This window comes from Sinohyriopsis cumingii, chromosome 8, assembly GCF_028554795.1.
Source record: "Sinohyriopsis cumingii isolate HCF-2022 chromosome 8, ASM2855479v2, whole genome shotgun sequence".
Classification (NCBI taxonomy): Eukaryota; Metazoa; Mollusca; class Bivalvia; order Unionida; family Unionidae; genus Sinohyriopsis; species Sinohyriopsis cumingii.
Window position 1 is genome coordinate 45,978,125 of NC_142968.1, and position 14,109 is coordinate 45,992,233.

At 33.8% G+C, this 14,109-nt stretch overlaps 2 protein-coding genes across 2 annotated transcripts in view; both read right to left on the bottom strand.

Annotated features, from left to right (window-relative positions):
- Positions 1-8,018, bottom strand: part of LOC149793423 (large ribosomal subunit protein bL17m-like) — a 41,146-nt gene extending 33,128 nt beyond the window's left edge. Inside the window, exon 1 of the mRNA XM_089968998.1 lies at positions 7,689-8,018. Within this exon, the coding sequence (XP_089825124.1) occupies positions 7,689-7,871 (183 nt within the window). The 5' untranslated portion in view covers positions 7,872-8,018. The remainder of the gene's footprint in view (positions 1-7,688) is intronic.
- On the bottom strand, positions 534-4,741 carry LOC149793424 (uncharacterized). The gene is made up of 4 exons (XM_089967408.1): positions 4,089-4,741; positions 3,251-3,420; positions 2,846-2,904; positions 534-2,028 (listed from the first exon to the last, which is right to left on the bottom strand). The coding sequence occupies exons 1-4, from the start codon at positions 4,284-4,286 to the stop codon at positions 932-934; spliced, it is 1,524 nt and encodes a 507-aa protein (XP_089823534.1). The 5' UTR covers positions 4,287-4,741; the 3' UTR covers positions 534-931.
- Positions 8,019-14,109: the final 6,091 nt, after the last annotated feature.

Below are 14,109 nucleotides of genomic sequence, written 5' to 3' on the forward strand. Positions count from 1 at the left end.
TGTCAAAATCAATATTGGTTTGAAATCCCTTTGCATTAGAAAAACATCACAACACTGCATTCTAAATTATTTATCTGGTAGATGGCGCTGGTGTTGGTTTTGTGACATCACCAATAGCATATTTTAAACTAATTAATGTGTATGATATCTGAAAAATATATATGTATTGTTGCAGGGTCAGTGGGCATTGCTCCCATGTAGTAGGGCTAATTAAGTCCCTACAGGGTTTCAAACTACATAACTTCACCACTGTTCCTGACCAGTTGAGCAGCACAAGCTTACCTCAGCAATGGCATGTGCCAAGGGGATCGAAAATAAAACTAGTGCCACTTAACCATGTTGTGGTTGCTAGACCGACAGAGAGTAGGAAAAGAAAGCCAGTGGTTTGCCAGACAGATATAAACAAAAAGTATGAATTTAAAATGCAAATAATTTACCAACAGAAATACTTGTTTAAAATCTGGTTGTAGATGGAACATAGAGTTAACTATTTATTACTTCCAGATTAAAATAAACATGACAAACAATATAGCTTTAATAATTTGTTTTTATTCATCATGCTGATACAACATACTTGAATTGATATGTAATAGAAAAATATTCATGTAAATCTACAATATAATGTCATCAAATTGAATAAGTAATAAGGTGTGCATTTAAAATATGTGCAAAAATTATAGATGCCTAAAATAGGCACTGACATGAAGTAAACAAAAAAACAACATTGTTTAACACGATTATTTCATTACATTTCTTTTTACATTTAGAGTACCGAAAGTGGATGAAAAGGACATGTCTCATCTCTCTAGTCTGAAGGGAACACCCCTAGAGTGCAGAATTGCACCAAACATTCCTAAAGTATCAACACCTCTAGGAGATGTGCAGATCGGGTCAATATTATCGTATCAGGTACTATCCAATCATAGTATATTCAGTGTTCATCCTTAACAAAAACATCTTGAAAAAGTGTTAGAAGACAACACACTGTCCATATTTTGTTGGCCTTTTGAAACAAAGATATAGGAATACAATGTGATAAAAGTTTGTATGTTTTAACTTTACATATGAGACGTTCTATATGTACCCTTTGTTTGGCAATTTTGTTAGTCAAAAGTGTCTCAGAAGCTGTCATTTGCCTACTTGCCGATGCGAATGGTGGAATGTTTATTTTCAAACCAAGTTCACTTATTTCTTTTGCAATGTTAAAACCTTTGTCTACCATTATGGCATCTCCTTCTTTAATATAACCAATTGATTTTAGTGTTTTAAGCATATCATAAAAACCAGATTGTTCTGTGATAGATTTATCTGAAATCGATCCTGTAAATAATTCTGAAACAAACATTACACAACCATTAGGATCACAACCTATCAACCCCTTTAGAGTTGTTGCAGATTTATAATCACTATATAACTGGCTCTGTAGGCAAAGTGCACTTGGAATTTGAGTTTTAATTTCAGTTCCATCTATAATAATAATGGTAGTGGGAAAATCTTTCCAATATTCAGATGGCATGTTTTTTATTATAGTATCTCTATGTGGCCAAACTGAAAGCTGGCCAAGTTTTAAATACATAAGATCGAGCCATGTGTTAAACACAACACTAGCTGACTGTGCAGAGAGTCCAAACCGTGTGGCCAAATCTTTTAAACCAAAACCATGCCTAAGCCTACATATTGTTAAAAACAGTCCATCTTCCTGGATAAGGCTTTTTGTATCCCTTCGTCCTGGTCCATATTTGACTGGACACTCTATAGGGGCTAGAAAGGCCAATAAAGCTAAAAACCTTATGTATGTGATTCCTGTATAGTATTTAAACAAATTTTTCAATGTGTTTTCTTTATACTTCACAATTGCTACACTCAATGTTTGTTTCTTGGCAATTATTTTCTTCAGATGTTGAATTTCTTTATCTTTTGATGACACTTCAAGTTGAAGCTCTTGTATCTTTTTTGAACTATTTGACAATTTGAGCCTTAGATCCTGATTCTCAGCTGCAACTGCTAACATATCCATTGCTGATATCCCTGAAAAAAATAAGAAAAGTATTTATTTTCTTCATTTCAGACAAAGTACCTGAGGGAAACTACACACATAACTCAGGACTGTGTTAATACATCTGTGACAAGGGCTTCTCCAGTCTGTTTACCAAATGAGTTCAAACCACTCAATGAGAACACAAAGTGCATAAATCCATGTGACACTGAGGTACAGACAAGAAATCAGGCCTTGTCGGATCACTGGTTTCATGAGAGAAAAGACAGACTTACATCATCTAATTTTGGAAAAGTAATATCAAGGAAATCTAAACCCAGTGAAAAGTTTATTAACAGTTTAATTTAAAAAAATGACGTGAAAGCCAAAGCTCTTGAATACGGTAAAAGACATGAGAAAACTGCTAAAGAAAAGTATCTTGAATTGTATCCGTCTAGGCATTTCCATGAGTGTGGCTTTGTGGTTAATAATGACTTTTCATTTTTGGGTGCCTCGCCTGATGGGAAACTGTGTGACAATGGAGAATGTGGAATTGTGGAAATTAAATGCCCCTTCTCTGCTAGAAAAATGACCATTGAAAAGGCATGCAGTGATATACCAGATTTCTATTTACAGAAGGATGAACATGTATCATTAAAGAAGACACACAGTTACTATGCACAGATTCAAGGCCAACTTATGGTTACAGGTTGTGAATTTTGTGAATTCATTGTTTACACACAGGAGGATATGTATGTGGAAAGAATTAAACCAGACATTCCATTTATGACTTCAATGTTACAAAAGTTATCTGAATTTTACAGAGATTATGCAATTCCACATCTGCAATCCTCAGAATAAAATACTTACATGGGTTTTCAGTCTGTGTAGACACCCCTGACTCACAATTCATATATGGACTGTTCAATCTGTAAGAAATAAATAGTTATGCACACAATGACGTTAGTCAACAAGTAGTTTTCATATATATATATATATATATATATATATATATATATATATATATATATATATATATATATATATATATATATTATTTATGTACCAGGGGTATGTATGTATTTTTTAATTGATTGTGAAGTATAAGCAATATAATTGAAACATTTTTCAAAGAGTATCAGTTCATTAACTTGCTAGCTTTGCATATTTACTTTAAGATTAATGTCTGAATTTATTCTGAAATTAAACTTGTTAAATTTCATATGTAAAAGATTAATAAAGCTAGACATATTCTATGAGTTACTTGGCACTTACGTGGTCATGTTTTCTTCCAAATGCAGGCATTTGCATTTATGTTGACTGGTTTCATTTTGTTGTGAAGAAGCTCTCTTCACTGGAAGTGTTCTTGCTGGCATAGTACGTGAACCATCAGCTTGAATGGGGTCTGGGTAATTCTCATTTGGTCCATTTCCTCCAACAAAGTGCTGAAAAATATGTATATTTACAAAACAATGCATTATATGACAATCAAAAAAGCAAATCAGATTTGACATTTTATATTAATATCAGCAAAGAAACATTTTATATCTTTATTTAATTTAGATGTATGGACAATGTAGTCTGAAATAAAGAATTTTTATTCTTATTTATAACCTAGTCATAACATAAATATATGCTCCATTATACATGCTCTGACAATAACCCATGGTATTAATCTGTTGTTAATTCCTTCAATACAAGATAAAAATATCAAGAGGGCTAGTCTGGGATAAATGTATACTTATAATTAAAGCACTAGTATTACAGGGTGACATGGATGCCCGAGTGGTCAAAGACTATCATCTTTACTGGTTACTGCCATCTCATACGTCCACATTGGTTCCGATTTTGGGCTTGGCCAATGTGGGTATGTAAAAAAGCTTTTTAGTAGCTTCCTGTGAGTATCCGGTTCTTCCCGGGGTTTTCTTCCACGTGATAAACCTGCCCGCCATGAATAGCATATGACGTACTGAAAAAATGTAGTTAACCCATGATAACAACAATTACATAAACCAGCTTTACGAAATGTGTATTCGATATCTTTTCTATTTAACATTACTTTCTAGAATACTACATATACTTATTTACTATAGTGAAATCTAAACTGAATTACCTTTGAGCAAACGGCCTTGTGTTGGTTTACTCTGGTGATATTAAGCTGTTCGTGCGGTCGACCACACGCTTTGATCCATCGTTTCACCTTTTCCAAATCACGTTTCGGAGTCGGAAAACGAATAAAACGGCCTCCTTCCAACCTTTCCGGATATCTCTCATCTGCACTGCATGTTCCCCATGCACATCGAAGCACCATTTTGCCAATATATCCCAAAAATCACGAAAGTCTGTAATGCAGCTGTATTCTCATCACACGTTTGTTTGTGGGTAAAACATGGCGGATGTTACCATAGCACCGGATGCTCTTATCCGATTGGTCAATATCGGTGGATTTGATTGACAGGTCGGATCTATGCACTGACCAAGTTACAGTTTGCTTTTTAATGTACACAAAATTTTGTTGTTGCTGAAACTTCAAAGAAAACTGATTACCTTTGAAGCACATATTGTTTTCTATAAATACTAAGCAATAAAACAAATAAAATCAGTCTCAATCAATGCTCTACTACAATTATTTGATACTTCCAACACAATAAAAAACGCATTTGTTTGGTCCTTGAAAGTTTATATTTAACAGTGACTTAAATTATGTACCCTTCATTAAAGCAATCCAACTACAATTTTCAATAATAACAAAGCACCATTTATCACAAGAAGTCAGCACCAAACTTAGAAAAAGGTAATGTAAGCTGATTCAATCACTTTTATTTGTGCCATGAAACTTTCTACTTTTCAGGAAAACTGTTTAGGCTATGAATGTTACCACAGGTGTTATAAAACACAAATTAAATTTCAAATCTTTTGAAACCAAATATATTTGGTTGCAAAGATGTTTGTTAAATTTATTTTGTTCACATGTTTTCATCCCCCTGGTAGCCTCATCCCCCTGGTAGCCTCATCCCCCTGGTAGCCTCAGCAACTTATTAGTCTTCTCCATCTGACCAAAATCTAGGCCATGTACATGTGGCATGTAAACAAGTATAAAGCCATGTGCTACTGGCAACCATGACTATCTGATTGCATTGTTCAGTGACTGTTTGTTGACTGTGCGATAGATTAATTAAGGACCTCTTTTTTAAACAAAAAAGTTAGTTGTGCTTTCTAACATGATGTGAATGATATATAAATTTTCTAGTATGTGATCCATACTTGAATACATGTATGTGGATTTTTAATATGCATGTACAGTACTTTACACATTATGGATTCTTTTACACAACTGTAAGTTGTCAATACATATGTGTATTTTAGGTTAGTTTTATTTTCAATTAATTAAAATATAAATTGTTTATTTTCTCTCAGTGTAAATCCTACTGACATCAGGTTACCTCTTAAAAATTTAACTTACATGCAAAATTTGATTTTTTATAGCCATCTCTCATTTATCTCAACATTCACTTAAGCTGACAATTTTACCTCGATAACAGAGATATTGAGATAAACTTGCAGTAGTACTAGTACTGTAGTATGAAAATGGTGACATTGTTTAAAAATAGAGGTTGGCGATTTTTTTTGCGACAACTTTATTAATGCCAGCTCCTTCCTTGTATGCAGCACATGAACTATGGAAATCTTTTCCAAATAATTTTCAAAACCCTTTGATTTTAAGAATTTTAAATCACTCTTAAATATCTGGTTTGGGAGCGGCTTATAGACAATTCGGCCCAAATTGGGCCGAAATTAAGACAATTCATCCCAGCTTGAAGGACAATTTGGCCCAACTTTGCAATAGTTGTATCAAGTTCTTTTTCTTCAAACAGCAAGTAGATACTATATAAGATATATATAATTTAAGTCAGACAAAATGTTTTTGACAATTTTTATAGGTTGTAAAATAGAAAAGATTTTAGGGAAAAAACTGAACAAATTTTAAGAAACTAAACAATCTAGATATTCTTAAAAAGCAAATGGCCATACTTCGGTTGATATATATATATATATATATATATATATATATATATATATATATATATATATATATATATATATATATATATAAGAGAGAAAACACAAACATATTGCACATTCTATTTAAAATACTTAAATACATTTCATTTTTATGCTAAAAAATATACTTAACTGTACAACAACAATCTCAATTGAAGTCGTCTGGCCAAATTATCTATATCAATTTATAAAACAATACTTAACAGATAATATTCTACAGTATACACTTACATTTTTATAAGATTAGCAACACCCTACAAGACATATTATAACAAATATATTTGATTTCAGGCTTCAGATTGTAACACTGGTTTATATATGACACACTCGATTGCACAGGACTTCATAAAATAGAAACAATCTATTGTTACAAATTAGTGACAGAGTAGAGGCCAGGCATACCTCTTAAAACCTCTTTCTTACCTTTTTAATAAATATTGTTATGTTAGATGATCTGTTATTTTATTAGCTGGAGAATAGAGCAGAAAATCAAGGACCCTTGATGCCCATGGCTTATGTTTCACCCAGGTTTCATGGATGTACTTCAAAGAGGCTATAGTAATTGCATCTTTTAATTGCTTCTTCGAATTCGTTGTTTGAGTAATGTGTGTTTAGCATAGGCCTATATATACATATAGAACCAGTCGAATGCACATTTATTATTTCTGAGTTATAGTGTTGTAGATTTATAGTGTTATACTAAATGTCTGTACCTTTTATATTCCAACAATGCACTACCCATGTATTCAGTGTACTAAGGAGCTGACGACTCGTAAGAAGCTGTGGAATGTGACTGTTTCCATCGTGTACACAAAACTCACCAGTCTGAGTGCACATACATACATACATGCATGAATACATATTGTGATTGCCTACAAGTTCTTTTTGTAGGAAGCTTTGATCAAATTATATATACATGTATATATACATACTTTTCATACATCACATTTTAGAAGATGTATCCCTAGTCTGGAACAATTGCTCTACTGAAGATATGGACAGATTTGAAAAAAAATTACATTGGAAGCTGCAGCAATTAGTTGTTATTGAGTCATTTTATACAGAAACTGGTTGATAAAACTCTTGCACAAGGAAGGAAGGAAGAAGGAGAGATAATGCACATTATTTAGTTATAAATACTCAAGTGCTGAAATAAATTGACCTTCTTGACTATATGGTAAAAAAACATATATAAGAACTGTCAAAAAATATTTTGTCTCAGTTAACTTACGCATATATAAGTTATAAATTACTGAGTATTTCCTTTAAAAAAATCAATACTTGTTAATACCATTGTCAGTTGTATTATACAGCTGGGCCAAATTGTCTTTCGAGTTGGGCCGAATTGTCTTATTTCGGTCCAAGTTGGGCCGAATTGTCTTGGGCCAAATTGTCTAATAGCCTTTGGGATCTTATTGTGTAAAAACACAAGTGTATTAGTTGCTGCTGCTACCAAAATATATCTTTGTATATCTATATGGTACGTCGTAGCAGTCGCCCTTGACTATTACACGGCGGTGGTGCACGAAAGAAGAATGAAGAATAATAACAGGATAGACACAAACAGTAATTATTAAATCAGCTTAATGTTTAGTGCTTTTAGATATTCCCCCTCACATTATTATATCAATAAAGTTGACGCGATATGTACTTGTTCTGCATATCCTCTGGTCTCTAGGCAGTAAGATTCCTTGGCCTCTAGTCTCTCATTTCGAATGAGTGCCGTTACCAGCATCTGTAGCTTCTTGATCCGCTCAGCTGGTCCGCTACCAACGCCGAACGATTTCTTGAGCTTTCTTGGCGTGTTGCGCACAGGGAAACGAAACATATTCATGATGAAACGATACTTGTAGTTTTTCCACGATAAAGAACTTTAAGCATTGATACAGTACTGTAAAATATCTGTCTTGGAAGAAAAAATAATTCACGTGTTTTCTTTACGTGTAAGGCCGCTTACAACACCAAGTTACTTGCAGCCTTAACAATAAATAATTAGTTTTTCTGATGCCGACTCGTATGCAACATTGCGGAATATGGAGTTCGTGGGTTTCACAGTTTACACTGTCACGAGGTGGTGGTCATGTGTCATCTCCCCCACTCATTACGATTTTTTTGGTTATCTAAGAGTTGATCGACCATGGTGTTATTGCCCGGATAGAGTAAATAATAAAATAAATATGAAATTAAGGGATAGAATAACAGAGATCTAAGCAGATATGGAAGAGAATACCACGAGTCCCATTAAATACAACACTTGGAGCTAGATCATAAGATTAGATATTTCATTTGCGTCTACCGATTTCCATTGGTCGTCAGGCCGGTCACTGTCATATGAAAGACAATACATTAAAATGATGTCATTGTTTAAAACGAGCGTTGGTCATGTTTTTAATTTGGGTAGGTTTTGAATTGAGTACGTTTTGACTTGCGTACGTTTCTGTCAGGGTACATTTTAACTAGGGTGCGTTTCAGATCGGATACATTTTGACCTGCTCCCCGTTTGTAACAGACTCATTGGAAAATATTTTTGACAAGATTTCCGAAACATTCTTACCTGATGGCATTAAAGAAAACCTTGAATTACTACACACAATGATATATTTATGAAATTAGAAGATTTGTTGGTGAAATGAGGTCAAAGTTACAACATTGCTGGCCATCTAAGTGTAAGAACGAACACTAGACAAACAAGAAGATACCAATTTGCTACAAAAAGACAAAATAACAATATTTTTCTGCTCTTGCAAAATTATGCATACTTATTATTTATCAGATTTTCTAGTATGTCTTTAGTACTTGCAAAAAATTAAAATAAAACTATTTTTTATGTATCCGTAATATGTATATCGTAGTGCATAATTGTCATATAAAAACAAAACAAGTATTTTTATTATCTACAATTAATCATTTAATTATGTTTTGGAAAAAAGATGCTAATTTTTAATAAATAAATAAACACTTTCTACCAAGATGCCCGAGTGATTGAAAGAAATATTTTACGTTGTTTACGCGGCAAAAACATGTATCATCAGTTGGACGGGTGAAACATTTCATAAGGGTATAATTGAGAAACCATTGAATTTGAATTATATCCACGTAAAACGGTCATTTATCATAATCTCTTAAAAAGAAGGAAATAATAATGGCACATCGAAATAAACAACAACATGCTGACGTGATATATTTGCATCCGCTTTGCAATAAGTACGAAACTTAGGTGTTACTCTGGACAGTACTCTCACATTGCACTAACATGTCATGAACATATGCAAGGCTGCATATCTTGAGCTGATACGCATCAACTCAATTCGCAAATATCGTTCAGTTGATGCCACTAAATCACTTGGGTGTTCATTAGTACTTTCAAGACTGGACTATTGTAACTCAGTTCTGTCTGGTTAATCTCAATTTCTGCTCCAGAAACTTCAAAAAGTTCAAAACACAGCTGCTGGGATCATACTTAGAGTACCACGACCAGAGCACACCTCCCCGCTGCTCTGTACCCTATACTAGCTATCCATTCGATCCAGAATCAAACACAAAATGTGTTCCCTGTGCTACGTTTCACTGTCGGACTCTAGTCCAACATACCTATCCGACCTCACCCATGTGTACACACCAGCAAGAAACTAACGCGCCTCTTCTGACAATCGTATACTCATTATTCCAAGTATGAAAACAAAGTCATATGGACAGCGTTCTTTTGCATACCAGGGCCCAACAACGTGGAATGAATTGCCCACTGGACTTGGACACAAAGACACAGTGATCACATTCAAGAAGGCTCTCAGAACTCACTTATTTCGACTGCAAGAACAAACTTAAAGACCTAATAATGTTTCCTACCTTAAATATTCTCAGCATGTTTTTTTTTTTAATGTTTTCTAATTTCATGGTGTTTTTTGCTTTTGTAATCATATCATTATATGTTTTTTATATATCTTATAAGTGTTGTCTAATGCTGTAAAGCGCTTAGAGCTTCTAAAGATTAGGCGCTATACAAAGTCCTCATTATTATTATTATTATTATTATTATTATTATTTGTTCGCTAGGTAGTGTGACTAATTTTATTTTACTACATTGATGTTATAACATTTTACATGTGTTTTAAAATCAATAATTTGTAAGTTATTAGTTTTATTAGAAGTCAAAAGGACACATAGACACACGCACGTACGTACATACATACATGCATGCATGCATGCATGCATGCATGCATACATACATACATACATACATACATACATACAGGTGATTTATAGTCCCAAGCCCAATAAAAAAACAAAATAACTATTGTATTACTGTTTCACATCTTCATTCATTTAAATGCATTTTAAACCGTCCATAATAAAAACTGTATTTTAAATAATTACATTTAAAATTGGAAAAAGGTTAAGTCAAAATCTAACTGTATAATAATAATAATAATAATAATAATAATAATAATAATAATAATGATAATATGATAGTGACAATCAAGAATTAAAAGTTTGGGTGGTGTTTTGTCAAACTGACACCAGTTATAAATCAATGCTCAAGTTTGAAAATTTTAATAAAATCAGCGCTAACGACGCATGATTCAGGATTCTAATATTCCAAAATAATTTTTTAAAGCAAAAACAAACCAAGGTAATAAAAGTAAGAAAATAGACAACATGTATACACAAAGTATCTCTACTGCATGTAATATTAAGGCTCCAATAAGATATACAATTTGAACATATGCATAAAATTAGCATAAAGTTTTATTCAACTTTTTCACAAGCACAGCAAATACTATCATTATTTAAAAAACAGTTTTATGTATTTATATATGTAATATGATTGTAAAAGATATTTCCCTACTAACGCAGACATTTTTCCATGTTGGTATTTGGTTTGAGAATTTTAAAATAAAAATTCCCTCTTGAATCCTTTCATAATAATAACAGTCTGCATCTCATGTGCCCCAAGCACTACCGCGAACCATTTTCAGAGAAATTTTCAGTGTTTTCTGCGTAATCTTTCAAATTCCTCTGCAATGTAATACGTGAATAATTAAGCGTGGTCTCATTTTGTGAGCAAATATGATATATAGTAACGCGTAACTACGCCTTGAACGCGTAACTACGCCTTGAAATCGATACCTACCTTTGATTGGTCAGTGTGCCCAGTTTGATTGAAAGATCGTCACTTTCCATTACAAAAACAAAAATGAAATCGAACATGATGCGTGAATATTTAATTTTCTCTTAGAAATAGACTTAAAATTTATGCGAAATTCATCTTGCCGTTTGTTTTACGGATATAACAAATTTCATCATATTCTCCAGTAACTGATCTAACTCAGATTGCCTGCATGACAGCATCTCATGGTGCTTCCGTTTTCCCCCCAAATCACTGTTGTTGATAGGTCAGCATTTCTGTAGTTCTTTCATTCTTTCTGTCAGATTGCCTGCATGACAGCATCTCATGGTGCTTCCGTTTTCCCCCCAAATCACTGTTGTTGATAGGTCAGCATTTCTGTAGTTCTTTCATTCTTTCTGTCTTTCACTTTAGCTTTTTCGGGTCGTAAACCTCTAGGTTGTAGACTGCGCTCCTTTCCCACTGGAACTATTTTCTTTCCTTTGTGACTTCCCTAGCCTTCGCTTGCTTATCATCAGAGAATCCACTCTGTCTCTTATCTGGTTTCTGGTCTCACAGATGTTTAGACCCTTGTCCATTGGAGAATTGACTTAACAAGAAGATAATTCTCTACTAATCTCGCAGTCTCTCAGACTTTCCTTTTCGGCAGAAAACTTGGACTGAATAATATCACGGGGGGTGGGGGACTATTTAAAACCTTGAAAACCCTTGCCACCCCCCACCCCCCGGTTTAGCTTAACCAATCAAGATTACTACTTTAACCCTCATCATATTTTATCACTCCCATAGAAGTCAGAATAATCATTTCTAGTCCACCTCGATTAATAACTATTCTGGAAAATATCATTTTATGACACCTGTTTCAAATGGCCCACGACTTTCAAAATTGTTCTCTTGCTTGTCTCAAACCTTTTGATATTTATCTTATTGACCTTGCATTAGCCTTGCACTCTGTCTAGCTCTTAACTGTTAACCGAGCGAGCCCGAATTAAAATTCAATTCAAGCCCCAAGCAGAACAGATTATATCCATTGCATTCAACACTTTATGGCGAGTTTAACCCATAAGTCAAACGTAATGTTTGCGTGTCACTCTGACCACGGCATAATGTACTATGAAATTATCTCTTAAAAAAAGTATTCTACAAAATTTTGCACCTTTACATACACAGCACATTAATTTTTTTCCTTTATAAATATGGCGTTGCAATTTATCTCATATTGGGAAAATGACACAGTTATATATTTCATCGAAAACCTAAATTTTGACGATACTCATTTTATTCAGCTAATCATTTGTGACAGATCTATTGCTCATTTCGTTTAGTTTGTTTTGTGCATAAAGTATGAATTTGTATGGATCCTTTTCGTGTTATATTTTTAAACGAAAACTGAATATTCCTTTATAAGTGACATAGTGGTTCGAGTATCCGCCTCGGATGAGGGATGTTGCGGGTTTGAACCCCGGCCGAGTTATACCAAAGACTGATAAAAATGGTACTAGCATCTGCCTCGCTTGGCGCTCAGCATTAAGAGGTTAGTGCTAGGACTTGTCGGCTTGATATCAGGATAATGCGACTGGGTGAGACATGATGCTACAAGTCTGCGGCATGAAACCCTGCGCTAGACATCACTATAAAATGTCACATCGTAGCGATGAAAAATTGTTAAAGCTACTTTAAAATTTCCAATCACACACACACACATTTTTTTTCTAGAACACAAACATCTTTTTAAAACATTTTTTTGCTGGACGTAGATATAAATACTACATGCGTGTAATACACGCATCTTCTGACACTATTTAAACCTTAAGACAAGCAAGATGAAGATAAAAGGAAAGAAGATAATCAAGAGAGAAACTAGTGAATAGAAAAAGAAATACAAAACGCAGATATTGAAGCTTGTAAAAACTGTTTAAAATAAATTCTAAATGATTCCTCTATAGCCAAATACGCACACAAAGGTTGTTATTAATCACGATGCAAATCTAAGTGCGAAGATTGTACATGTATACTGTCTTAATGTTAGCTGCATGAGCGCACTATGTACAATGTCGATCGCAGTGGACGTCATTTTGCGAACGTTTATTTCGTGGGATTTATGCTGAAGTTAAGGGAATGGTTAGTGACAAGGGTTTTAACGAGAAGATGAGATGAAATAATTATAGCGACAATGCTTTTGGTCTTGTAGAAGGAAGCAAATGACTGAATTCTACTCACTTTGGATTGAACGCTAGGAATGAAGATAGCAACTCAGATCATTGGAGGTGAGTGGTTTTCAATGAAGAAACAAAGATCGTGTTTGTCGTTTAATTAATACTTGTAGCTAAATAACCGTATGATGATGATCCTGTTTATGTATTTAAAAAAACAACGGTTGGCTCAATAGACAAGAATTTGGTTGGTGGCTTATATAAATGGGCTGGTATCTGATTGGGGAATTGTATAAACAGGCTGGAATCTGACTCTACGTTGACTCGGGTGGATTGGTGAATCATATCAACAGGCTGGAATCTGACTTTACTTTGACTCTGTCTTGGCTTTGCTGCTTTGGCAAAGAAAGTGATTCTTTGATCGCAGAAGTGAGAGGAACATGTGATTTAGGTAAGGAACCACACTTTAACAATACTTTTGGATCTCGCCTTTACTTGAATAGCTATTGTTTTCACGAATTCTTCCTTTACATAGTTTTATTATTTGTTTTTGTATTTTCATTTGCATATATTTTATTAAAGGTATTTAACATGAGATTGAAATCTATACGAAAGCGATAAAATCTTCTCGGATTTCTTAGTATCCGAAAACGTTTCCAGATGACGAACCGTTTTAAATGTCATGTTTTCGTTTGTCTATTTTCAAACTAAGTTTGCAATTATTGACATTTTTAGGAAGACATCGCCTTATTTAATACTAAGACAACAATTTCATTTATATCTAGCTTCAAAAA

Coding starts and splice junctions, on each gene's coding strand:
- LOC149793424 (XM_089967408.1), bottom strand. CDS start 4,286: ATGGTGCTTCGATGTGCATGGGGAACATGCAGTGCAGATGAGAGATAT. Junction 3,421..4,088: donor ACAAGGCCGTTTGCTCAAAG/GTAATTCAGTTT, acceptor CATATTTTTCAG/CACTTTGTTGGAGGAAATGG. Junction 2,905..3,250: donor TTGGAAGAAAACATGACCAC/GTAAGTGCCAAG, acceptor TATTTCTTACAG/ATTGAACAGTCCATATATGA.